The following is a 27,301-nucleotide window of genomic DNA, read 5'->3' as shown; positions in this document are numbered from 1 at the left end:
TTACAACACACAGGAGTTCTGGTGTAAAAATACACACAGTTGCAATTAAACAGCACAACCAACAAGGTACAGGGTGTGAGGAATCAGAACTGGAAGGGACCAAAAGGTCATCTAGTCCAGTACCCTGATGGTGAGAAAAAAATCCAATAACTCAGCATGGTTTAAATCCAATATAAATCGCTTGTTTTAGTGTGTTGACATGCATCATCTTAACCAGAATAAAATATCTGCCAAATATTTTAAAACAGCCATGAGTTCTGGGCATCCTGTACCAAATGTGGGCCTTACACAGGCTTCCCAATGAGGAGTTTGCCTTGAGTCTCATTCCAAGGTCGTCATTCTAAAAAAATCCAGGAACATGTGTACTTTGTCCTCTGGCACAATAATGGGGAAGTAGCCCTTGATTCCATAACGCTTGCATTGTGCTTTTTTAAACAAACCTGCATGCTGCAGTCTTGTTACAGGTGGGATCCAGCAAGTAGTTCTCAGTCTTCCTGACCCCAGAAGGGCACAGAGTAGCTTTCAAGTGAGTCTTTGGAGCCTGAATTGTGGAAGAAACAGAAAAAAAAATGAAATTACTTTCAAGTTGAAGAAATGAGAGAGCTCCAAGATTCTGTGGCATCTGTTTGGAGACGTGGGGAAAGGCTGAAAATTCAGTAAAAACACCAAAACCATTGAAAATGAGATGGTGACAAGACAAGTGGAGGAGAGGAAGTCATTCCAATAAATGAAGCAGAAGTAGAGTGCGCCGTGGCTGTGACTACACTGGCATTTTCCTTTATGTCTGTCACCTTTCCACTAGCACAGGGGCAGCACCACTGGTGGGAGGAATACTAGGAGCACTAGAAGAATGGGTGCTGACATTTTAAGTTAGTTAGTATCACCTAACTTTGCTCAGATCAGGTCTAGGCAACGTAGTAGTTGAAGCACCGGCAGCCTATTCACACTTGCATTCCTACAACTACAGATGCCCCATGCTTTTAGTGCTGGGTCCATTCCCCCATAATGACCAATGATAGACTTCACCTACACAAGGCCTGTAGGGAATTAAAAGTGTCACTGATTCAGAATCTGGGATTTGCTATATTCAATCCCAGACCAGGGATTTTAAAAAGTGACATAGACAAACCAAGGGACCAGTGAGAGCTTTTGAGACTAGTGTCTGGCAAATGACCAACCCTAGAAAATGTTTGATATCATCTGACAAGTTGGATACCATCTGAGAGCTGGGATTCAGAGCATATAAAGTATCTGCTTATAGCTCTGGCAGTTGAGAGGATACTGAACCTCAGCAATCACCTCATTCTGATTACCAACCTGTTTTTTTGTTTTGTTTTGGCCACTTGAAGGTAAACATTATTTTAGTGTCTTGAGAACCACTAACAAGAAACCCACCCCATAAGCAAGCTGAAAGCTGAGAACTTGTGCAGAGAGGGAGCAAAGTCAGCTTGGAACAGCTGGCCTCCAAAGATTCAAAAAGAGTCAGGAGCAGAAGTGTGCCAGAGATGGAGAGCTGCAGAAGGGAGGGAAATGAAGCTTAAAACAAACCAAGTTACCGTCTGATCTAAGCCATTTGGATTTGATAAATGGAGTTTCGCCAGGTTATCCAGGAAATCCAAATTCAGTGTATGGAAGTGATGGCCTTTATCCAGCTGCTTACACCACATCCATCACTATAATATCTAGGCACTTGCGTCCACCCACTGAAGCACTCAGAGCACATGTTGCAGAGAATTACTTAGTTACATTACCTAAACTTACCTGAACCTACCAGAACTCTTGAGTAGAAACAAGCAGACATCGCTTAGTGCTTCAGGAGTTCTTCCCAATTAAGATTCATATGCTAGTTTAAGCATTACTGCAAACGTGGCTTGGGTCACCACTACAGTATCTCCTTTTAGAAGCGCACCACAGCCCATCAGGGGAAAGCCTTGTAAAACAACTGCACAAAAAATAAAATTGGGCTGCAGTTTTAATGTTGTCCAGAGCCATGCAATATCAGCTACACAAAGAGGAGGAGATGTGACAGTGGGTTAGTTCAGTAACTTCCCTCTGCTGCACGACTAGCTGCAAATTCTGCACAAGGCCCTAAATGGACATGAGTTGGAGGCCCTGCTCCTAATCCAAGGAAATTTGTCCACAAAGGAGAAACAGTGTAATTTAACTCAGTGTGAGCTGATTGACAGGGTCCATCAAGAGACCTAGTTTTGGAATAGCGGGAGATGCTGCAGGATAGTAGAGATGCATAATGAAGCACTTCTAGTGCTTACCTAGTCTATAAGGGTTGCCACCAGTCTCAGCCTCACCCCATCTCTCCACATCCTGTAAGACTAGCCAGTAGGATGCTCAATCCACAGATTTCCTTCAGGTAGGACAATGCATGAGAATTCATCTTGCTTGAAAACTTCAAAAGCTGGAGGCCAGCTGCACTCCGCTTAGTTTTTTGTTCTTGTGCAACTCACTGTTCAGTGAGTTACTCATCCCCTCCATGAGCACAGTCCACAGAGGATATTACTCTGCCACAGCAGCTCCCAGATAGGGAATTCAGTCCAAGCTGCAGAGGCTCGTGTACAGTTCTGGAGGCCCCAAGTTCATGGCCGGTAACACGGCTTGTGCTTTCACTTCCTCCTTGGGTGGTGCATTCAGCCACAACACAAGTGACAGGATTGAGAAATTAATTTCTTTTCCCTTGAGTCAAACAGGAGTCCTATGACTATATGTCTGGCCTGAGGCACCCTAGTTTGCACCAGCTCCAATACAAAGCACAAGCCCTGGGGAGAGCTGAAGGGACTGCAATCATCAGCTTGTTCCCGGTATTTTTAAATCCACTTTATGATGGCTGATCTTTTATTAGAACTGAACATTCAGTTTCTGACCCTTCTGATTCCACAGAAGATTCCTCAGAGCTTCTGCTACAAGTTAGATTCTGCTCACTGATAGAGGGGTGCCCGACCAATCTCTCAGCCCTCAAGAACCAGTCCTGGCTATCATGCAACTTGTTTCAGGAACAACACTCAGTAAATTGTAACAGCACGCTAGGAACTTGATGTTCTTTTGGACTCTCACCCATGTCAGATGTGCCAATGCCAGAACACCAGCCTGATTTACACAGATATCAACAGGTCCTGTAATTGAAGCACAGCACTGGAAAGAATCTGTGTGTGCTGAGTAGGCTGGGCTGGATTTGTCAAGTGACAGAGAAGTCACTTCTGCATTCCTACAAGCCGGGGAGGTTAACAGCTAGGGATAACCTTGTGACAAGAAGTCATTACAAAGGTGACAGTTTTGTCATGGCAAGAAGTGGGAAAGTCACAATTTTAATTTAAGGGAAACTGTGGCACATACTGTACTCATGAGCCATTTGCAGTGGGAAATAAGAAGAGTTACCAACACACTTCACAAGTGTTTTATGCTATTAACATTTAATTAACCATGTCAAATTCTGGAAAATCCAGATTCTGCTACACTGGCCATGTCAGAGGCTCAAAACTGGGATCTAAGCTCTCTCTGCAGAGGGCCCATCGGATGCAGAAAATCTTCTGTAAGAGATTAGGATGACCATAGATCTCATTGCTTTCAGAACAGAGTGCGAGACTGCCCTTCCACATAACCTTCTCACAGTAAAAATATGTAAACATAAAACATGATTATGCACCACTCTCCCCAGCAGGGACAAGAATCAACTTTCACATAAGCCACTCCAGTACCAAGGGGGATGAGTGCAGGACAGATGCAAAGTCCCAGTGGGGCAGGCAGAAAAGCAAAGTTACACATACACCATCAAACAGTGGAATTTTCACAGCAAGCTAGTTTCCAATTTCATGCCAGGGTTAAGATCGTTTAGGAGCGCAGCTTTTTCCATGTGGGACCTGATGGTCCCTGCAACTTGCACCTCTTCGATGGGAAGTATTAGTGATTACAATGCTAGCCACCGTGCAAGCTGGTGGGCTACACTAACTGTGATTTGTCCTCAAGCCCTTGTTAAGCCAAGTGTCGGGAGGAGGCACGGGGACGGGATCAGATCGAAGCAATCTGCCCCTCAGCTTGCAAATGGAAACCAACCAAGAACTCTTTAAACAAATAAAAGGGGGAGGGGTAATTCCACTGATTTCCAAGGCCCTAGGTCCTATGAGGACTCATGAGATCTAAATTATGCAGTAGAGACCCCAAATAGTGCATCACTGCTTCCTCCAAGCCCTTTCTCCTTCACCACCACCCCCCATCTAATCCAATCAGGGCTGTGTGTGTAACTGATGTATTCCAATATTATTTTTTTTATGCTTCTCCCGATGTTCAACGTTCCTTATGCGGCAGATCAATGTAACTATGCTGTATAAGGTGTGGGCTGGGAACTGTTTGGACATGGAGCAGTTGGGGTTTTTGACACTCATAAAGATATGGAAGCTGGTTTTGGTGTCCAAGAGGGGTCTGATGCTTTTGGAACTGGGGAGAGGATCTATCCCCTCTTTCTCTCACTCTTTTGAGCAGTAGCAGAGGAACTAAAAGTTGAAAGAGGGAGTTTGAATTCCTTGTTCCGCAGCCCAGCAACTTGCTGCTTCACTGCGTACCTCCCCTGACATCTGCCCCTACATGAAAATTTGACACGTACGTACGTCAGCTGCATGTTTATGTAAAAGTGATCAGCCATGTAAAATAGTTCATGCTAGCACTCAAACTGTCATCCTGTTTCTGAATTAAACCCCCCACAGGAATGAACTGGGCAGCTCACACTTTTTCAGAGCTGCAGACTCAGGCCACGTCCACACTACAGAGTAAAATTGAAATTAATAAAATCGATTTTATAAAACAGATTTTATAAAATCGATTTTACACGTCCACACTAGGGCACATTACTTCGGTGGTGTGCGTCCATGGTCCCAGGCTACCATCGATTTCCGGAGCGGTGCACTCTGGGTAGCTCAGTAAAAGAATGGGACCAATAACTTCGATTTCCGTCCACACTAACCCTAAATCGATTTAGTAATATCGATTTTAGGGTTACTCCTTTCGTTTAGCTGGAGTACAGAAATCGATTTTAAGACCCCTTAAAATCGATTTTAAGTGCCTTGTAGTGTGGACGGGTACAGCGTTAAATCGATTTAATGCTGTTTCAATCGATTTAACGCTGTAGTGTGGACCTGGCCTCAGGCAAACATCACAGCATTAGTTTAGTATCTTTCCAACCATAAAGGCCAAGGATCACCACTTTTGCTTAAATGAAAGCTAAGCTTCTGAAGCAAAGTTATGTGGCAATTTAAAAACAATCCATAATTTTGCAGCAATGTAAGTCACAATCACATTATGCACAAGGCTTTGCTTACCTCGTGTTACTGGAATATTTCTCTATGCTTATTCATTTCTCTGTGTCTTTTGGTTCTAGCCAAGCGCAGAAGTCTTGCAAGAGGCTATACTCACTGTATCAATCAGGTCAGTGTTTGTAAGTTTTGGTATTGTGAGATTTCCAATTCAAAGTGAATATGTAAAGGGAACCTTACTATTACAGTCCACCCTGTTCTATTGTTTAGGTCAGGCAGTAAGGAACATGGCAGTGTTTTCCATCTAACTTTACCTTGCCTCAAAAGCCCTTTCCTTACTGTGGAAGAAATAATGCACTGGTTAAATCCAGCAGCCATGAGTCTGAAACTATTTTTGACTGGGATCAGATTTAATGGAATCAGAAGGTCAACTATTGCAAAGTCAAGAGTAAAATTAAATATATGGAGCAAGCCCAGAGCAGTTAATCTGTATGAAGTGTAAGATTGTTTGATCTCTTTAGAAAACCTGATAACTTCAAGGACAAAACATATGTTAAACAGCAGCAGTGGAGCAGCCTCTTAACAATAGCTGACCCTGTATTTAATAGTGCTCATGCCAGATCCAGGGTGACTGCTAAATTAGAAATCTGTTCCACAGCTAGAGTTTGATGTCTGCATGTTCTTGCAGGCAAGGAATGGACAAGAGTTAAGGCTTAGCCACCTCTAGCTGTTGGTTAGTAAATGAACAGAATTACAGTCTAACAAGGCTAAAGCAAAAAGGGACAGATATGCTGGTCTTGAAATTGGATTGGACACTTCAGATTGAAACCCTCCCCCCTCCCCCCTCACCTCCAATGGTTCTGGGATGTGGAGTGGGATTTTTTTTGTTTGGGACACATATCTAGCACTCAGAAAACATAGGGCGCACCTCCCCCCTAGATCTGCCTGTTTTTTTCACTTGGCAAATTTACATTACAAGGACAAAGGTTACATCAAGGGACAGGTCCCAAGAGACGATGTTCCTGGATTTGTTTTCAACTCTATTCTGTCAGGTTGTATTTGCACTGGAACCAGCCAGGGCCCAAAAAACAATTCCAGCCTAGGTGACTCCCTCACTATTGCCAAATACAAGCCCTGGCTGGCTGCTATTAGTTAAGAACTAGTCTCTAGATGGAGGAGCGGTTGGAATCTTTGGCCAGAGATAATGCTACAAAAGACTCTTCCTTTCCACCCACTCCTGAGGTGCCTACAATTTCAGTCCTGCTGCCTGTACCAGGATGCTCCTCATACTCTTGTTCCAGCAGGGCCAGAAGACAAGAGTCCCTGGTTAGACAAGTCTGGGGTGTTCATGCTTCTGGAGGCGCACAGGGACAGTTGAAGCAGCAGCTAGTTTACTTAGCGTAATGTCAGCATGTAGTTTTGTAACCGACAGCTGCTTTCCTCAAATCAGCAGAATCACTTCACCGGGACCCATCAATGTGATGGAGCAGGGGTTCCCAAACATCACTGTAGCACAACCCCCTTCTGACAACAAAAATTACTACACCACCCTGACAGGGTTATTTTCAAATTTAGAAAGATAAAGGACAAATAAAAATAGTCAGGAATTAAAGTAACCATTGGTGAGGGAAAAAACAGGCCCATCTATATTAGCCAACTGCAGGATCAAGGCCTAAACCTCATATCCTAGATTTGGTATGAAATCAGCCATTTTCTGCATTATTTTTAAAGTTACTCTAGATACTTCAGTGCATATGGAGTTTATTTCATTGTTCCACTTTGCTGCCATTTTAACCCTCTGTCACTTTTGTAGGAAGATGAACCCTCCAGCCCCTTTTCACCTTAGAGTTGCAAACTTTCTAATCACACAAAACCAAACACTTTTGTGCCACCCCCAATCTCACTCCTTTCCTGAGGCCATGCCTCTGCCTCACCCCTTCTTCAAGGCCCCACCCCCTGCTCACTCTATCCCCCTCCCTCCATCGCTCTCTCCCCCACGCTCACTCAGCTGGGGCAGGTGGTTGGGATGCGGCAGGGGGTGAGGACTCTGGATGAGGGTGCTGGCTCCAGGGTGGGGACAGAAATGAGGGGTTCAGGGTATGGGAGTGGGCTCTGGGCTGGGGAAGGAGGTTGGGGTGTGGGAGGGGGTGAGGACTCCATCTGGGGGTGAGGGCTCTGGGGTGGTGTAGAGGATGAGGGGTTTAGGGTGCAGGAGGGGGCTCTGGGCTGGGACTGAGGGGTTCAGAGTGCAGGAGGGGGCTCCAGGCTGGAGGTGGGGGTACGGGCTCTGGCCAGGCAGCACTTGCTTCTGGGAGCCACCCAAGGTGACTGGCATGTCCTTCCAGCTCCTAGGCTCAGAGGGCAGCCAGGTGGCCCTGTGTGCTGCTCCTGCCTGCAAGCACCACCCCCACAGCTCCCATTGGCCGTGGTTCCCAGTCAATGGGAGCTGCGGAGTCGGCACTTGAGGTGGGGGCAGCGCGTGGAGACATGCCGGCTGCTTCCAGGAGCCGCACGGAGCCAGGGCAGGTAGGGAGCCTGCCTTAGTCCCGCTGACCAGACTTTTAGTAGCCTATTAAAATCTCCCAGATTGCTTTCAGTTGTCACTGGGAGATCAATGCTGATTCCGGTAGACTTCCAGCCAATCTGGGAGAGTTGGCAACCCTACTTCACCAACCCCTCGAAGCACATTGAGGGTTAAGGCCTTCAAACTAGCTTCTCCTCTCAGCTCTTACCACAGGCACCTTCCACCATTCCCACCCCCAAGGCTTTTGGCTGCAGCAGGACTGTGATGTCACTGTGTGCCTGCTCAGAGCCCACCCCATGGGCAGGGGAGAAAGGGGCTTCTTGCCCCACACATCACAAAACGTACCCTGTCCCATTGTCTGTGGCAAGCAGGGACCAGGATATGGGCCTTGCAGGAGGCAGATTCAATGGACGCAATAGGGTGGGCCCATTCGATCTGCCGGTCGAACTTCTGCATTAATTCTTATGCCTCCGTGCTCACCGGCACAGCAACACCAACATACCTCATGAAAATCTGGCCCTGAGACCAGTGCTTCATTTGTAATGAAAAAGGTGCCAGGGCTCAAGCATTTTTTACTTTCATAACTGATGCAGCAAGCCCAGAGGTGCCAGGCCCCGGAGCTGCCAGGCCCAGAGGTGCCAGGGATGTGAACTGCCAAGCCTAGAGGTGCCGGGGCTCAGTCCTGGCACAAATTAAGCCCTGCCTGAGTTTCATGGGGAAGTGCTCAGCACCTGGCAGCTCCCACTGTGACACTTAAGGCCAGCTTTTTCAAGAAAGCGCAGCACCTCAAGTGTACCCAATATGCTGAGTCTTTGGAAAAAATCCAGACACTTCTTTACGTAGAGAGAAAAACAAACAAACCAAACCAAACCAAAAAAAACACAGGCTCTTTTGAAACTCGAATCCCAATTGTGATGCTGAGCCCTTCTGAAAACTCAGGCCTGTTTTTACAGCAACCACCAGGAAAAATCTCTAATTAGTGCAGGATGCAGCAGCAGCTGCCTCCTTCCCAGGCTGAGCAGCCAGGACAGCCCTACACCTGCCTTGCACTCTTCACTGGCAATGCCTGAAGTGCAGCATGATTTTTAGACTGGCCTGATTCACTTTGGAGACCACAAGAACATTTTTCTGGGCCTCCTACTGACCAGCACCTGAATTCTGAGTAGAGGAGTGACAGAGCCCAAAAATCCCTATTGGATAGCACTGGTGTGTTACCCTTAGTGGCTGGTTCAGCTGGTATGTCTATGCTGCAATTAAAAACCTGCAGTTGGCCCATGCCAGCTAAGGGGCTGTTTAATTGCAGTGTAGACTTTCAGGCTCAAGCTGCAGCTTGATCTCTGGGACCCTCCCACTGCACAGAATCCTGGGGGAAGCAGGTAGTGGTCACAAGGTTATTTTAGGGAGAGGGGTCACAGTATTGCCGCCACCCTTCCTTGTGCGCTGCCTTCAGAGAGGGCAGCCAGATAGCAGCGGCTGTTGGCTGGGTGCCCAGCTCTGAAGGCAGCGCCACGCCAGCAGCAGTTTTGAAGTAAGAGTAGCAGTACCGCAACCCCTCCCCCCACCATCACAATAACCTTGTGTGCATGCACGCACACACACACACACACACACTCAACTCCTTTTTGGGTCAGGATTCCTACAAAGACAACACCGTGAAATTGCAGATTTAACTCACTGAAACCACGAAATTTACGTATCAGAGGGGTAGCCGTGTTAGTCTGGATCTGTAAAAGCAGCAAAGAGTTCTGTGGCACCTTATAGACTAACAGATGTTTTGGAGCATGAGCTTTCGTGGGTGAATACCCACTTCGTCAGATGCACGTGTTTACCCACGAAAGCTCATGCTCCAAAACATCTCTTAGTCTATAAGGTGCCACAGGATTCTTTGCTGCTTTTACATGAAATTTACGATTTTTAAAATCCTATGACCATGACATTGACCAAAATGGACTGTGAATTTGGTGGGGCCCTACTCATAATTTACCAAGGCTGCCAGTTCACGGGGACAACAGTGAAACCAAACAGCCCCTTCTGCCAGTCTCTTGTGCTGACCCACTCATTGGGAGTCCCGAGCTTGTCTGGGCTCTCCTTGCACCACTGCCTCCCTACAAACATCACACAATGGAGTGGGTGGGTGCTTGTAGAGACACCTCAAAATCCTAGAACCAGCCCTGAAAGCAATGCTTCTGCTCCAGAGGATGAAAGTTAGTACAGCCTAGCCAGGCTGGCCCAGCACCTTAACTGAGCTCTTGTATCTCTCAGGGATCCAGGGGCTTCCATTTCCCCAGACTGGTAACTCAGCTGCAGGAACAGGTCATCCCAGGTATCCCTGCTTGGCATGACAGACAGACTTAGGAGCCCCATCATACCGTGCAGAGTAACAGAAGTGCCCCATGGAGCAATCCCAGTAACTGGGAGGAGAACCTGATGGGGTTGTATTAGGAGGATCACAAACATTGTCAGGCGCGTAAATCGGTGGCATTGGCTAAGAGGCAATACATGAATTCATAGATGGTTACACAGAAAGATCACGTGCCAGCTAGGGCTCCCCGCACTTCGCACCTTCACTCCCCTGCCCCCAATAATGGCTGCTTGGGAGGTGTAACCCTGAGCTCAGATTGGGTGAACGTGGGTTTGTTCTGCAGCATCCGGAGCTATCAGAGCGGTGTTTGAATCACTGCACAGTCTGGAAGTCACTGCTTCAGCCGGCAGCTGTGTAAGTCAGTGGCTCTCAACCTATCCAGACTACCGTGCCTCTTTCAGGAGCCTGGTTTGTCTTGCGGACCCCCAATTTCACCTCATTTCAGAACTATTTACTTACAAACTCAGACATAAAAATACAAGTGTCACAGCACACTGTTACTGAAAAAAACTGCTGACTTTCTCATTTTTACCATAAAATTATAAAACAAATCAATTGGAATATAAATATTATACTTCCATTTCAGTATAGAGTCTACAGAGCAGTATAAACAAGCCTTTGTCTGTATGAAACTTTAGTTTGTTCTGACTTCACTAGTGCTTTTTATGGAGCCTCTTGTAAAACTAGCCAAACTATTTAAAACTATGTAAAACTATTTAGATGAGCTGATGTACCCCCTGGAAGACCTAGGCGTATCCCTGACTGAAAACCACTGGTGTAAGTGACTCAGACAAGACTCATCTCAGAAGAGGCTTCTGCAGCTAGGCAGTTGCCTTGTGTTTGATCACTCACTCAGGGTAGCATTAAAAGCTCCCCTGGCTCTTGCAGTTATCCAGAGCAGCCAGAAGGCTTCAGACCAGCCACCCATCTGGGATTCAGAGGGACATTAGCAAGTCAGCATGTGTTTGTTACTCACCAGCATGCCCTCTTCAAGGCTGGACAGGGACATTTCCCCTCTGGCCTGATGACATGCCATTTAATAAACAGGGTTCCTCCTCACAGTAGAGCGGAAATTAATGTGTTCCCATTGCAACTGGTTAACCGCTTGGCAGCTGCGTTCCTCTGTGCTGCAGCCAGACACAGGTCACCCTCTCTCCAGGCAGGCACTTGACAGGAGTGAAGTTAACAGCTGTGATGGTGCAAGCAGCGATGTGGCTCTGGGGATGGGGTGTCTGGATTGGCTCATCCTCCCTGTGCAGCAGAAAAGCAGAGAGATGGTCAGAAACGGTGACCTTAAAATATACATAGAACCATGGCTACAGGATGCAATAGATTGGAAAATAGATGTAGCGGGTGGAGGGCCTGTCCATCCACCTTCTTTGAGAAGGGGAGCAGGTCAGATGGTGGGCCACAAGGACTTGGAATGGAATAGTCTGTGTGGTGCAAGGAACAGTCTCCCCCTACCCTCAAACTGGCGGGCGGCACAGAATTCTGATCCCGCTACTGCATGGACTAGCAGCTAGAGCACAGGGCTGGGAATCAGGAGATCTGAGATCTATTCACAACTTGGCCAAGATTATGTGACCCTGGGCAACTCACCGTCTCCCTCTACTGCAGTTTCCCCAACTGTGACACAGGAATAACACTTCAGCATGGCACTGTGGGACCCTCTAGAGGAAGCTTCTGGACAACTGGAAGGTACCTCCAGAGAGAGCAAGGGGTTTTCTTTGTTCAGCACAGTAGCTGCTCCCAGAGCACTGCCTCCACTGCTGCTAACCTCCAGCAGCATTACAGTAACTCTGCTTAAGGCAGGGACAGGGAGAAACCAGGGCTGCATTAGCAACATTAAATTTTAAATGAAGCAAAAAACTTTACAGGAGAAGTGGTCCTGGGAGACCAGCAGGTACCATTATCTAGGAGCCTGGCTGGCGAGGGATTGGCCAAAACTGAAGAACAAGGACAAAGCCGTTGAGGTAAGATGGACAGCAGGCACTGCAGTTCCTCCATGAGCGAAGGAGGCTCTGCCCCACTCTTGAACTGGAGCCAGGACCCCTTTGGCAAACCCCTCACCCCTTAGGGTGGACCAGAGCCCAAGCCCACTCCCCGTGTCCAGCCCAGGGAAACTGCTGGCCTACCATGCCACACCTGAGGAATGGGGGATTGGAAGAGATTCAGAGATTGTACAGAACTTTTACAGTCATCTAGTTTGACCTCCTGCGTAACACAGGCCAGCAAGTTTCATCAGTAATGACTCGATCCAGCCCATAGCTTCTGGCTGAGCTACTGCATCTCTTTCAGAGAGGTCCAGTCTTGCTTTAAATACTGCCAGTGATGGAGAATCCAACACCTTGCTAGGTAAGTGGTTCCAATGGTGAATTACTCTCACTGTTAAAAATACATACCCTAGTGCTAGCCACTGCCTAGCCTCAGCTTCCAGCCACTGGATCTCAGAATGCCTTTTTCAGCTAGGTTAAAGAGCATTCTGCAATCAGAAATCTTCTCCCCACCTAGATGCTTGTTGCCTGATCAAGTCTATCCCTGGGATAAATTTATTAGTTGAAGCCTCTTCAGTCTCATTACAAGGCCCTTCAGTAGGAATAATGCCATTCATTTTCCATCTATTTACACTGAAAGCTCTTTAGAGCTGGGACCCTACCTTGCTATGTGTTTGTACAGCCCCTAGCCCAACAGCACCCCAATCCAGATGGGGGCATCTTGTATGACTACCACTGACTAACGGACCAGAAAGCCAGGTGGCCAAGGTGCTGTAGAATAAGGTGACTGCCTTGTGTGTCTCACAGGACTAGGAGAGCAAGAGATGGAAGAGACCAATTAAGTCCCAGCTGGTCTCTCTCAGCCCAGGCCATAGCTAGGGTTTTAATTTAAGATTGGGGTTGGGGAGGAAAGAGAAACAAGACAAAAAGCAGAAGAGCAGCAAGATAGTCCTGGGGAAAACAGTGCCCCACATAGTTTGGGGGATGCAAGGGTGGGGGGAGAAGAGAGACAAAGGAGCAGTCCCATGCCTGTTTCTGTAATTACAGGTACAACCCAAGTATACCTCTGTCTCTGGAGTCACACCTGGGCCTTTAAGAGATGCAACCCTCTCCACACAGCTGTGCGGCCAGGGCTGTCCTGCTGCCTCCACAAGCTACAGGGTAGCCACTTCAGGGAGCAGCAAGGAGTCACAGGACCATCCATGGGAAACTTTGTCTGGCTGCCAAAGGGAAGTATCTGCCTTCCCCCACTGCAGGCCTCTGAACTGCTGGGCTCCAGAGAAACATTTCATGTTCTGTAAAGATATATAACAGCCACTCCCCACCTATAATCTCCCTAAGCTACTCTGTGCACTGGCCTTCTAAAGCATGTGTGTCTGGGTGCTGGAGCAGGGCTAATTGGCAGCACCTGTTCTCAGCTCCACACCTAACCAAAGTCCAGTCTGAGTCAGAGATAGGGGAGCTTTTGAGTCCCCCGTTCTCTGCTCTCCTGGCCTTACAAGGGGCTAGGGGAGAGAATAAGGATATAACTTCACTGCAGCAATCGCCTGGGTTGGGACCAGGGTTGGCCCCCTCAGCCCAGGTGTGAGTGGCTGCAAAGCTACATCTGAGCTACTATGTCCTGACTCGCTAGTGTGTGTTGCTGGGACTTCTGAAGGCACAACCCATTGTCCTTAACGCTGCAGTGAGCTGAGCTGCTCCATGGTCCTTTCCCAGTGATGTGCACCGAGCAAGGAGCTGGGGAAGGGAGGACAGCCAGTGACTTGTAGGGGAGTTTGTCTGCCCGTCTGGGCACAAGGCAGGGAACTGTGGCAAGGCATGAGAGGACCAGAGCACACAGATGGCTTAGCCTGTGGATCTGCTGCAACATGGGTGCATTACCAGAGTGCAAGAAGAACCCTGGCTCTAACCCACCCCCTAGCCACACCAGCTAGCCCAGAGTGAAGGTTCTGTGCGTGGACAGGAGGTGGGTTAGGAATAACACCTGGATAAGACCCCAGGTAACTCTCCAGAGAACAGAGACCCCAAAGAGAGATTACCAATAGGCCAAGACCCTGAGACTGTTCGTTAAGTCTGCAGGAACAGCTTAATGGGAAGAACATAGATCTGGATGATCTGTATGTCCCTGAGCAGAGCAGTCCTGTCACATGCTCGTCCCATGCTCTACTGCTGGGAAAAAAGCCCTCTGGGCATTTCTCAGTCACTAATACAAAAAGCCCCGTGTGTAATCTGGGATAAACCAGGTCAGCTAGTAGCAAAGTTCTCTGGTTACCCATTCTCATCGCCAGCTCCCTCTCAACTCACCTATAACGTGCTAGGAGTCATTGCACTGGGAGCAGCAAAGATTAGGTCTGCTACCCATCCTTTGTAGGGGGGGAAGAATCCTAGAAGCATCCAGACAGATTAAAATAAGCGATAGCCCCTGCAGTGTTTATAGTGTCAAAAAAATCAAAACCTTTGATTGTCTCTTCCTGCATCACCTCCTCCCCAAGGATTATTAGGCTAGCTATACCCAGCCCCATTGCGCTGGGCAGGGGGCAGCCAGCACCCATAGCCCTATGGAATGGGGGCAGGGAGGACATTAAAACCAAGGTAATAAAGGCATGACAGGGCTAATCTTGTGTGGTTAAAGCACAGGACCAGGAGCCAGGAGATTAGTTCAGTTCCTGGCTCTGGCTCTGCCTTGCTTTCTGATCATGAACAAGTCACGTCACCTCTCCATGACTCAGTTTCCCCATCTGCAAAGTAAAGATAGTGATGCTGCTTTGCCGGGCAGGGACGTTGAGAAGCCCAGTTCATTCATGCTTGGAGACATCTTGGGTAGGAGGGGCAAGGGATCTAGTTTTGTTCTACAAAAAGTGTCTTGGGGTCCCAAATCTGTGCAGGACCTGTTCAAAGAAATTCCCCCCCAATACACCAAGCAGTATGGGCCTCAGCACCTCAGGCTTCCTCATGTAGACAAAGGACCGACTCAGCCTTGCACAGACTAGGACTCCGTATCTGAGCTACAGGAGCAGCAAAAAGTGCTGGGTTTTAATCCAGTTCTGTCAAGTGATCTTTATATCACTGCAGCCACAGACTGTTCTGCTTTGAACCACACACCCTGCCCTGTTCCTTTTATGGATGAAAAAATCAGGCCATCCTCCTAGCTTGGTCTCTCTGTGTGTGCACCACTTCTGCCCGCAGGATGGAGGCAATTTAGCCTGTGCCTGTGGGGGAGGAAGTTCTCTGTACAAAGCAGAAGCAGCCTGCATTTTTTTTTTTACAGCTGCAGGCCCTGAGTTCTATTCTGGATGTCACCTAAGATGCTATGATGCCTGTGGCCCAAATTCTGCCCTTCCTTGCATCTCATGTTGTCACTGACACCTGTGCAAAGTGGGTGTCAGATGACACCAACTCAGAATTCCCCAATCCCTCCCGCAGATGGGGGTGTTGTAACATCCACTGTGCATAGGTGCAGGTGCCAGTAGCAATACCTGCTGCAGAGAGACTCAGGCTCCGTAGGTTTCCAGCCATGGCTATTTGCAAGCCTGAAGGATCAAAGTTTATTGTTGTTGTTTTTTATTATACTTGTATTACCGTAGCATCTAGAGGCCCTCCCTGTACAAGTCGAGGCTCCCCGGATCCTGGGTGCTGCACAAACACACAGGAACACACAGTCCCTGCCCCATGGGGCAACAATCTCTTTTGAAATGAGGCATGAGTGAGCGCGATGAACAATAGGTGGAGTGAGGCAGAGAGGCCAAGGGTAACCGTGACACCATCAGTGGTTACATAGGCAAATAATGGGCACAACTCAATGGGTCCCAAAACAATAAAAGCGTCTGCTCAACCTGGCTACTGAAAAATCATGTGATTTCAGGTCTTCCTCTGAAGTTAAGTTCTGGGCCCCTTGGAATGAGATCTCTGAGCCCTGTATGCACAATATTGGGGATTACTGGTGGGGTGAGGGCGGCGGGGTTGATATTGGTGCCAAGTCGCTCTCTCCTTTGAACAAGGTGCCCTGCAGCAGAGGCGGCATCCAGGACATTGCAGGGCTCAGAAACACACAGACAGCTTTGGCTTGGCCAAGCCCTGCCACCCGGTGTCTGCTCCACAGGTGACAAAAGCTGGACGGACAGCAGCAGTGCTGCCTGCATCCTGAACTGACAAATCAGGTGCCAGCAGCTGTTAGAACAGAGTCAATGGGGAAATCTTGCTCTCGTCCTCAGCCTCCCCAACAGCTCAGAGATCTGTGGTCTGTTTCCAGGGCCTCATGCATTGGGCTAAAGGGCAGGCACAGCCAGGGAGGACCTCTGCTCCCCAAAACAAGGAAACTGCAGGAGAAGTGAAACAGCCCTGCCTTGGAGACAGGGCAGCAGAGCAAGAGCAATAGCTCTAACTAGTGGCTGACAGGCGAAGGGTGAGTGCTGCGGTCGGGTGCGATAAAGATGGGCCACGGGGGATAGTCAGGTTTTGACAAAAGGCAGTAAGAGGCAAGTCCCCGAGTCCAAGCTGATTACGAGAGGGGCGCTAGGGCTGGAGAGCAGCTGCACTGAGTGGGCTCTCCTGGGAGAGAGCTGCCACTGTTTCCCAGACTCTAGGGAACAAGGGAATTATTCTGTCATTATCCGAGACAAACCTGTCTTCAAACAACTCCTCTGGCTCCCTGCTTGGCTGGCTCTGGTGACGCTGAATGGGAAAGACAGCCCAGACTTGTCCTTCCTGTTTCACTAACCCTCTGCAGACCTGTGGCAGCTGAACACAGGCAGATCATCTAGTATTTGAGGGGAGGGATAGCTCAGTGGTTTGAGCATTGACCTGCTAAACCCAGGTTTGTGAGCTCAATCCTTGAGGGAACCACCTGGGGCAAAATCAGTACTTGGTCCTGCTAGTGAAGGCAGGCTGGATTCAATAACCTTTCAGAGTCCATTCCAGTTCTAAGAGATAGGTATAGCTCCATATATTATTGGCCTCCCCTGTCCTCTCCCAGGATATACAACTGTGGGCACCAGCACCCTGTCCTCCACCTCTGGAATCTGACACTGTCTCTTTTCAGGCTCTCCTAATGATGTCTCCTCCCCCTCTTGCCCAGACCTCAGATCCCCTCCCCTTGGCCATTGTGTATTATTGAAATCCAAACTTCCCCAGTGCTTTCTCCAAACCTGCTTAGAGAGCACTCTTCCAAGCATACCAGTGAGGCCTTTTCCCCACTCTGGGACTTCCTGCTGGCACAATTTATCCCCAGTATGAGTGGTGAGTCCCAAGCACCCCTGCAGCCAGAGGAGCCCCTGCCAACCCCACCCCTGGAGTGCCAGAGCCAGGCTGAGCTGCTGGCCCAACTCCCTTCCCCAGCAGCACCAGCTTCAGGTAGAGAGGAAGGCCAGGGCCTCAGGACACAACACGGCTGGGCACACAGCCTGCTCTGGCCTATGATACCCACCGCTCATGCTCCTGGATCCTATCCAGTTAAGACAAAGGAGGCTGAGCTGGTGACGTAGAGGGAGGTTTGTCCCCTTCTTTCCCCCTCACGCTTCGTTGGACTGGGAGACACATCCAGGATCTGTAATTCTCAGGGGTCAGAGACAGACACAGGCTTTCAGCTAATTCAGCATTGTTCTAACAAAGCAAACAAATCGGCTCTCAGGCTGAAGCCTGGTTTGCTAAGGTTCAGTGCAGAGCCAAGTGCATAGGCTGGCAAGGCCAGACACAGCATGAGAGGGGGAACCCTTCACACCACTCTGGGTTCCCTTCTCCTGGGAATGCAGCAGGGGCAGCTAGCTCTGGTGAGATGCAGGTCTGGAGACATAGGTCAGGAGCGGAGAGGTGACTTGATGGGTAGCTGAATCCATGGGAGCATAGTGGAGAGGATCAGCAAGAGGGTCAATGGAAGAGGGACGTGTCCTTGACCACACTTGCCCTTGTGTGGGTCAGCACACAGGAGCAACTATGCTGATTGCTAAAGCAGGGCTGGCCTTCTGAGTGGAGACATGGTCTCAGTAAATGATGCTTCAGCAATAAACTCTCAGTTCAGCAAGTGAAGAATCAGCAGAGTTGTGAAATAAAGTCTACAAGGAGTAACAGTGAAATCACCCTTTCCGTTGCACCAAGTTGCTTTCACGGGTGTCAAGACCATTGTCTGCAGGCAGATCCTGGCTGGAGCCCTGGGCAGATTTGCAAGGTACCTCTTCCTGCCAGTCACCCAGACTCAGCAGATCATCTGGCTCCAAGCAGGATGTGTGATTTCCTCCTGCAGTGCACTGACTTTCCCTGCACTAAAGGGAAGCAGATCAGGGCAGCTGACACCTTCAATATCAAAGCCAGGGCACTGGGGTTGGCAGGAGCTGGCAAACCATTAGCCCAGGATTTCCAGGATTCAGAAGGGGAGGGCAGCAAGGAAGGGAGAGGACGAAGGACAGCTGGATTAATAGAGAATGGGGAGGGGGACTCCAAACCTGTGAGCGTTTCCTTTGCCTCCGGGTTGGCCTTCTGTACAAGGTAAAGCTGGGGAAGGGGGATTTCAGGTCATTGTGGCTAGGCAGTATGGGCTGCTTAGCAAGGATGCTGGGCTGGGAGTCAAGAGTCTCAGGTTCTAGTCCTGGCTCTGCTATTGACTGGCTGTGTGGCCTTGGGCAAGTCGCCTCTTTTCATTGACTTGTTTAGAGTGTAAGTTCTTGGGGGCACACTGTCCCCCTCAATTGTTCATACACTGCCTAGCGTAACAAAGCCCTGAGCTTGGGTGGGGCGTCTAGGTGCTACTGCCATACAGAGAGCACCCAACAGGTGGTGTTTCTGGGGTCATCTCTCCAGCTGATGTATATTGACATGACTCCATTTATCGCAGTGGAACCACGCTGACGTAGCCAAGCTGAGGCTCTGACACTCTGTGTGCTATCGATCCCCTTCCTGCTGTCTCTAAGCAAATGTTACATGTACCCAAAAGAGCAATATTTTACTTCAGCTTGCTGCCTACAGCCAGGCCACAGTAAGTGCACGTGGTGGTTTATGGGGCAGATGATCCACCCTGCTGCCTGAGCTCTGCTCTGGTACAATGGAGATGGGGGTTATCAGAAAGCAGGCTGCGGCTTCTTGGTCCCCACCTGTTTTGGTCCCAGGGCAAGTTAGAGCTGCCAGGAAGATATTCCAAGTGGAGCAAGGCCTAAATGAGTAGAGAACTGAGCAATTACGCTGTCAGCTAAGCAAGTGAAGAATCGGGGAACTTGTGCCAGTGGAGAATTGGCCATAGCAGATTTCTGCTTCACTTCACCCTTGCCACCCACCTGGAATGCCCCCAACAGGCTTTTCACCTCTACACCAGAGGTTCTAGGGGCATCTGGTCCAGGAAATGGCTATGCTGGCAGAGTTTCACTGCACAAGGGGAAGTCACCACTGGCCATCTCTGTCCACTTTAAATCCATATTGGGCTGCTTATGCGAGTGGACTTAGACCAGAGAATCCAACCCAAGGTCCTTTCCCTGCAGAGCTCATAAAAGAGCACAGACCTGACAGGACAGGAGTTCAGCCACTCAGCGTGTGGAGACAACAGGGGTGGGGAGAGTGAGCAGCCCAGGGGGAGGGTTGAGGAAGGAAGGAAGGGGAGACGGCTTGGTGGAAGAGAGACTGTTCCATGCAGATCTGGGGAAAGCTTGTTAATTGCAACACTCATATCAATGGGAGCTGGAATAGACTCGATTTCTTCCGCCGTCTGTAGACTTGGTAGTGTACACACAAAACGGAAGAAAATGTCTCTGCCCTAAGGCTGTCCCAATAAATCTGCCTTTTCCTTTCTAGATCACTCCCTGAGGCTGTAACCTTGGTGCTAACATTAGCCTGGACCCTTTGTTCCATCCGGAGTTTATTTGCTCACGTTATGTTGCTGCCTTCTATTTTTAGCAGGATGGGGGTGATTTATTTCTCCAGAGCAGTTCATTTCTTAGCTACGATATTCCTCGCTGCTTTATTTCTACCTGCCAGCATCCTTACTTGAAGCACTAAGAGTATATCTATGCTGCAATTAAAACCTAGGGGTAGCTCACGCCAGCTGTCTGGGGCTCACACTAAGGGGCTGTTTAACTGACATGTAGATGTTCAGGCTCAGGCTGGAGTCCAGGCTCTAGGACCCAGCCCGAATGTCTACACTACAATTTAACAGCCCCTTAGCCCAAGCCCTGCAAACCAGGGTCACCTAGCATGGGCCAGCCATAGGTTTTTAATTAGTGTAGACAGACCCTGAGGTCAAGCAACATGCCCAAGGCTGTACAGTGGAGCCCTGGGCTGCAATCCTGAAAGGGTTAACAACGATGGATGACAACAAATAAATAATCTTTCTACTCATCGTTCTAGTTGTAAATGTTAACCAGTACTGGAAATCCAAGGAACACCCGGTGCTGCAGGAAGTACTGCTGAGGACTCAGAAGGGAGTGCTCTCCACAATAGTGTCAGGGGACACTGTGATGCTATGGAGTCTGGCAGATAGGACATAAACCCAAGTCTCTGGTCCATCCATAGCTATCAAAGCTCCCATAACACTTTCTTAACGGTTATGATGGTATCCACAGGGTCACAGCCAAATTCTAACTCTGATTATTGTATTCTGCTTCCCTAAATTCCTCCTGCAAATTCAGCTGGATAGAATACTCTTCTTTACTTCTTGCCCTCGGCTGTTGTGTAGTGTTACTGTGAGCTATTACCAGCTGTTGTGCTTCACCCCAGAAATGGCTGCTCTACAGCGGTGGCTGAAGTGTAGGTTTTGGGTCTCTATTCTTCAGGGGTGGGTGCTTCAGCACTTTGGGTTCATCACAAAGCCCTCACTCCCAACACCTGTGAGATGGTATTGATCTGAGCCCACAGGCATTTCAGCTAATGCAGGTGAGGTAAGGCCATCAGCAGCCATGGGCTATTGGCATCAGGGCTCTGAGCCTGATGTGCTTCTCGTACGCTCCAGCACCATATTGTTGGATGAAGCTTCTCTCACCAGCAAAGGAAAACCTGCTGCTACTTGCTTCATAGCTGTAAAAAATATGCTAATTCCATTGAGAACTCGCTCAGCAAAGTCCCAACCCAGTGATATCCCTCAAGGCCCTGAACCACCTGCTGGCACAGGACCCAGAAGTCCTCACATTGGTCTGTGCCAACACCTCCTGCCTGTTAAAGGCCTGGAAGGCTGCAGGATGTCCACAGTGACCAAAGAGACAATGGCATCCAACAGAGCAAAGGATTTCCAATAAGGCCAAAGCCCTCTTGCTCAGCATCTCCCTCTCCCCTTCCTAGGTTAGGACCGCTTCCTACCTGGGGCTCGTGTCAGACTGGCTGCCAAACCAGGTCTGGTGATGAGCACAGGATAAGTGTGGGTTATGCCAGTCACTGGTGTAAGTATGTGAGAGCACTTAGGAGATCCCTTTGCCACCTGCTGCTCCATGGAGAGAGGTCATGGTCCCCTCGGTTTTCTCAGGTGACAGGATGGTGAAGAGCGACGTGAGGAGTAGGGGGCTTAAGACTTTCATGTCTCTGGTGGAGCTTCAGGATCCCCCAGGCCCATGTCCCAGACACAACAGTTTGACAAAGGAGATCACAACTTCCTTCAATACCCATTATTGCCCCTTGTGTTCAGTCAGAATCACAGGGAGACGATGTCAGACCTCCACATAGCAACACAGGAATTGCCAGACTAGATCAGAACAATGGTCCATCCAGTGGTCAGTAGCAGGTGCTCCAGAGGAAGGTATAAGGAACCCTGCTGATAGCATGGGATAACCTGCCCCTGGCGCAAATTTCTTCCAAACCCCCAAGTTCATGCCCCGAAGCTGGATGTTTTATGCCCCTTCTCAAACTCTTGTTTGTTTAGAGTTTGCTTTTTTAACCTTGGATGTCTCTATTAGCTATATGTCCAGTCCCTATTTTAATCCTGCTCAACTCTTGGCCACAATCGTATTTGGTGGCAGAGAGTTCCACAGGGTGATTATAAGAACATAAGAGTGGCCATACTGGGTCAGACCAAAGGTCCATCTAGCCCAGTATCCTGTCTTCTGACAGTGGCCAATACCAGATGCCCCAGAGGGAATGAATAGAGCAGGGAATCATCAAGTGATTCATCTCCTGTCACTCTTTATCCATTATCTTTAAAAGTATTTTATTTTTATTGGTTTTGAATTTGCCACCACTTCATTCCATTGAATGTCACTTAGTTCGTGTTTTATGAGCCAAAGTGGGTGTAAGTTCCTGATCTACCCTCTCTAAACCATTTAGGATTATTTTATATATCATGCACCCCTTTCGTATCAAGTCTCCTGTCTAAGGTAAACAAACCCACTCTTCTCAGTCTCTCTTCATTGTGAGTCATTCCAGGTCCCTAACCTTCTTGTCAATGGTCTCTGACTCCCCCCTTTATTTCTGCAGTATCATTTCTGAGATGGAGTGATTAGAAATGAACACAGTATTTGAGGCAGTATTCATCCTCCTCGCTCCCACAACCTCATTCTTCTGGCACAATGAACCTTCCTACCGCAAGGATAAAGCTTGTCTGTGCAGGGTTCAGAACTTTCTTACGTCTGGCCAAGATGGTGGAATGAACTTCCTGGGGAACTAAAGACAAATCTCACCATCTTCTGTTCCAAGTACAAGGTGCACTTCTTTGATCTGCCTTCTCTAACATAAACATAGATCAGGTCTGCACAACTCGCAAAGCAGCGAGGGCCATATTACTCCAAAGAAAACAGCTGAGGGCCGACCCCCCAGGGCTGCCCGCTCCGCAGAAACAAATACTCCTTCCCCAGCACTGCCCTGCCGAAAGAGCTGTGGGCTGAAAAGGAAGGTGTGGGTGCGGGTGATACTTTATTAAGAATTTTTCAATTAAAGCAAACAATTTTTTAAATTTTATTTTGTTTTATGAATCATGGAAAAAAATGCAAAACACCTGTTCCATTGAAAGAAAACATTTGTACTTTTCATAATTACCTTGCAAATTTAACGAGAGATAGTACATCTCTTTTCTGCAACAAGCTTGTTGTATTTGGGGGTCACATCTGAAGTGGATATTTTCATAATATCTTCCAAATGGTCATCAATCAGAGAAGAATGCTGCTTGATTTTGTTCATGATGGAAAATGTTTGTTCACATATGTAAGTGCTTCCAAAAATGCTGAACATTTTCAGTGCAACTTCAATAAGATTCTTGTATTTTTCATTGTCCAGATTTTTGTAGAAGTCCCACAGGCTGCTTGCTCTGTGCTTATTTCGGTAAACTGCTGAACAATGAAGTTCAGTAACCTCCAACTGCAAATCTAGTGGCATGTCCTCTGGATCCACAGAAAAGAGATCTTCAATCAGCTTCAACTGGACATCTTCTTCTTTAGACAAAGTAAGTCTTCTGTCAAATTCTTCAATCAAAAGATTGATGTGCTTTGCGTATTTTTCTCCTAACTCAGCGAGTTTGTGCTGAGGGATACGCTGTGCACAAGTGAGAAAGTGATACATTTCACCTTTTGACAGCTGACTTCTGAAAAGTTTCAATTTCATTTTGAAAGCTTTCACTGCTGCACACATTTGAAATACAAGTTGATTTTTGTCCTGAAGTTTAATGTTGAGATCATTGAGGTGTGCTGTAATATCACAAAAGAAAAAGAGATCTTGATTCCAGGACTCATTTTCAAGCTTTGGGAATTTTATTGGCCCATTTTCTAGGAATTCTGCTATCTCCTCTTTCAAAGCAATGAAATGCTGGAGCACTCTTCCTCAACTCAACCACCTCCCTTCTGTATGGTAGATCAAGTCGCGGCACTCGGCATCTACCCCTTCAAGAAAGGCTTGAAATGTCCTATGTTTTAGTCCTCTAAAACAGATGTAGTTTACAATGGAAACCACCACTGACATTACATGCTCAAATTTTAAGACTTTGCTACACAAAACCTGCTGATGTATAATGCAGTGATGTTTGATTATTTGTCTCCCGATAAATTCTTCAAGACGAGTATCTGCTCCAACATTTTTTCTGCACGTAGCTGGAGCACCATCAGTACAAATGGCCACCAAGTTTGTAAAATCTAATCCCAACTTATCATTCATGCACTTTATCACTTCATTGGAGATTTATTTTCCGGTTGTGTGACCTGTCACAGAGCACACGCCAGCAAGTTCTTCAGTAATTTCAAAGTTTTTATCAATACCTCTAATAAAAATAAGAAGTTGGGCGGTGTCTTTTAAATCGGTGCTTTCCTCTATAGCTAGGGAGTAATAGCAGAATTCACTGACTCTCTGCTTTAACTGATCACTTAGATTGGTAGAAATGTCAGCTATTCTTCTCTGTACAGTCATGTGTGATAGACTGACATTCTCAAATATTCCCCTCTTTTCTGGACATAACTCAGATACAGCAATCAACATACACTTTTTAAAAACTCGCCATCTGTTAAGTATTTCCCAGCAGCAGCAATTTCCTTAGAAATTTGAAAGCTTACTTTAGTAAGCTTATCATTTTCAGTACATATGTATTTATTCATCGATTCAGTGTTGAAAACGCCGTGCTCTGATTCTATTTTTCTCTTTTTCTTTTCACTCATGATATCCATTATGTAGCTCAACATTTTGTTGAATAAATTCACACACAAGGGAAACACTCACAGTCACACACAAAGAGAAGAGATATCTCACAGCGTATGGCACACTAATAAGGTACTGACGGTGTGTGAAAGTCTGTAAAGGGGAAAGAAATGGTGCGCATAGGGTGACCAGATCACAGCAGTAAAATAGGACCTGCCCCCTCACCGCTCAGCCCCACAATCACACCCCTCTTTGCCCCCTAACCACCCCCTGCTGGCTTGCTGCATCCCTCCTAGTCAGTCCTCCACCCACCACTCACCTCCTTTCACCTCCTCCCTCCCCTACCAGAAACCCCCATGCCCACCCCTAGAACCCCTGCTGGCTCACTGCTTGCCTCTTTTCCCACCAGCTCGCCCTCGACTCACCACTTGCCGCTGACTCGCCACGCACATTCCACTTCCCCCAGTATAAAGCCTCATTCAAAGACTCAGGGGTCACTATATTACTGCACACAGCAGGCAATCAATGCAGTTGTAGATAAACCTATGCATTACGCATTTTTGTATAACTTTTATAGAACTTTGTATTGAATCTTGGTAATATGTTATAGCGGGCCCCTAAGGTAGTATAATTAAGGTAAAAGAAAAATGTCTTTTTGCTAGAAGTAGAATAAGATCTTTCCCCCACTTTATATTCAATTGCCCTGGGAGATTTGCATAAGAGGGAAGCTGCTATAAAAGTGAGGTGTCTTGCAGAGAACCCTGGGTTTCATCTTGTCAACATTGGAGCATCAATCTGGATCGGCACAAGCCTGGCTCCAGCCCTTCCCCATCTAACTCACCTGGCCAGTGACGTTAAGGGGAGCAACTCATTGGTAACAACAGTAAGACGGAGTGTGTTTGTATGTGAGTGCATGAGTGTGATATATCATATGCATATGACAGTGTTGATTATTACATGTAGTACTAATAAATGTGGAGTTTTCCCTTATTCCCTTATTCCCCCTGAAAAGATCCTGTACAGTACTTTAAGTACCACACAGTAACAAAAATTAAAATATTGAAAATGCCTGCCCCCCCCACTTCAGCCACTGATTCACCTCCTCACTCCCCTCAGTATAAAGCCTCATTCAAAGACCCAGGGGGTCACTATATTACTGCACACAGCAGTCAATCAATGCAGTACCAAAAATTAAAATACTGAAAAAGGATGCCCCCCTCCAGCCACCGACTCACCGCTCACCTCCTCACCCCCAAGGATAAAGTCTCGCTGCCACTGCCCGCCTGCTCAGCTCATCATCCCCCCTCACCCTCCCGGCTCGCCCAGCTCATCATCCCCCCATCCCCCTCCGGCTTGCCTCTTCACCCCCACCTTCTCACCTCTGCCCCACCCCCCAAACTGGCCTCTTCACCACCCCACCCACCCACCCAGCCATTGGCTTGCCCCACACACTTGCTTGCCTACTCAACCCCCCACTTGCCTCCTCCTCCACCGACTCACCTCGCCCCGACCCCCTCGCCACTGGCCTCTTCACCACCCCACTCGCCCAGCTATTGGCTTGCCCCACCCCATTGCTTGCCTACTCAACTCCCGCAGGCCGCACAGTGAGCCTATGCGGGCTACATGTGGCCCAGAGGCTGTACGTTGTGCAGGCCTGACATAGATGGCTAGACTATTAAAAAAAAAAAAACAGAACAAAACCCTCCACTGCACACACAAAACTTCAGTTTTATGAATAAGCCGTAAGGTAGCACTTACTGTACAATAGTGTGCCCACGTGCCTGTGTCAGTGCATGGATGCACACGTGTGGCTACGTGTATGTGTGTAAACACGCACTTTTATTTTGGGGCACTCCCTTTTCCATTACACACTGACAATATTTCGAAGCTTGCTCCACAGCCACCAGGGCTAGAAACTTACTTTTTCTTGAAGAATGGAGGCTGAAATCCTCACAGATCCACTGGACTCTGGAAGTTGGAACTTTAAGGAAAACAATAATGATCAGGAGACTCATAACAAAAATCAGGAGAGTTAAATGGAGGGGTCCCCAAAAGAGGCTGAGAGGAAACCGAGGAAAATCAAACAGGGGCCTGCTGAGCCGGAGGTTGCACCAAGGTAGCTTGGCCTTGCCCTGGGGGACACGCACTGCAGGCAGCCAGCAGGGCCATGGCCAAGGCAGCCCCAGCTGGGCTTAGGGGCACCAACTGTCCCGATTTTATACGGACAGTCCCGGTTTTTGGGTCTTTTTCTTATATAGGCTCCTATTACCCCCCACCCTGGTCCCGGTGTTTCACACTTGCTGTCTGGACATCCCAGCTAGGCTGTGTTGGCGGCTCCCACACACCCAGGACGAGTAGCCAGGTCCCACTCACCCACCCCAGCAGCTCTCCCGAGCCCTAGGGAGCCTGCCCACGTGGTGCCCTAGTGCACATGCGCCCTGCGCAGGGAGCAGCCGGCCTGCGGGGCACTAAGGCGGAACGTAGGTATCAGGCCAGATTTCTTATTGGCGGGTCGCGGCGCGCGCATGCGTGTCAGGGATCCCCGCACCCCCCCCCACTTCGCATTCTGAGCGGGTTGGTATGTCCTCTCTGAGGTGCCGTCCCCTTCCGGAATCCGAACCCGGGGCGGCCCGGAAGCGGACGCGGCGGAGGG

At 48.3% G+C, this 27,301-nt stretch overlaps 1 protein-coding gene across 11 annotated transcripts; it reads right to left on the bottom strand.

The window, feature by feature from the left end:
- Positions 1–171: 171 nt before the first annotated feature.
- LOC127056267 (general transcription factor II-I repeat domain-containing protein 2A-like) lies at positions 172–27,295 on the bottom strand. Of its 11 annotated transcripts, none has more exons than XR_007775763.1 (4): positions 27,022–27,200; positions 26,570–26,629; positions 11,118–11,392; positions 172–541 (listed from the first exon to the last, which is right to left on the bottom strand). XR_007775763.1 is itself a non-coding variant. In XM_050963842.1 (3 exons), the coding sequence occupies exons 1-3, from the start codon at positions 27,211–27,213 to the stop codon at positions 23,077–23,079; spliced, it is 702 nt and encodes a 233-aa protein (XP_050819799.1). In that variant the 5' UTR covers positions 27,214–27,289; the 3' UTR covers positions 22,963–23,076. The 11 variants fall into 11 exon arrangements, 2 of the variants coding, with proteins under 2 accessions (XP_050819799.1, XP_050819798.1); XR_007775762.1 differs by lacking the exon at positions 172–541 and adding an exon at positions 1,793–1,942; XR_007775759.1 differs by lacking the exons at positions 172–541; positions 11,118–11,392; positions 27,022–27,200 and adding exons at positions 22,963–24,801; positions 27,207–27,295.
- Positions 27,296–27,301: the final 6 nt, after the last annotated feature.

This window comes from Gopherus flavomarginatus, chromosome 8 (assembly GCF_025201925.1).
Source record: "Gopherus flavomarginatus isolate rGopFla2 chromosome 8, rGopFla2.mat.asm, whole genome shotgun sequence".
NCBI lineage: Eukaryota > Metazoa > Chordata > Testudines > Testudinidae > Gopherus > Gopherus flavomarginatus.
The sequence above is the reverse complement of the archived record's forward strand: the minus strand, read 5'-3'. Positions and strand labels throughout refer to the sequence as shown.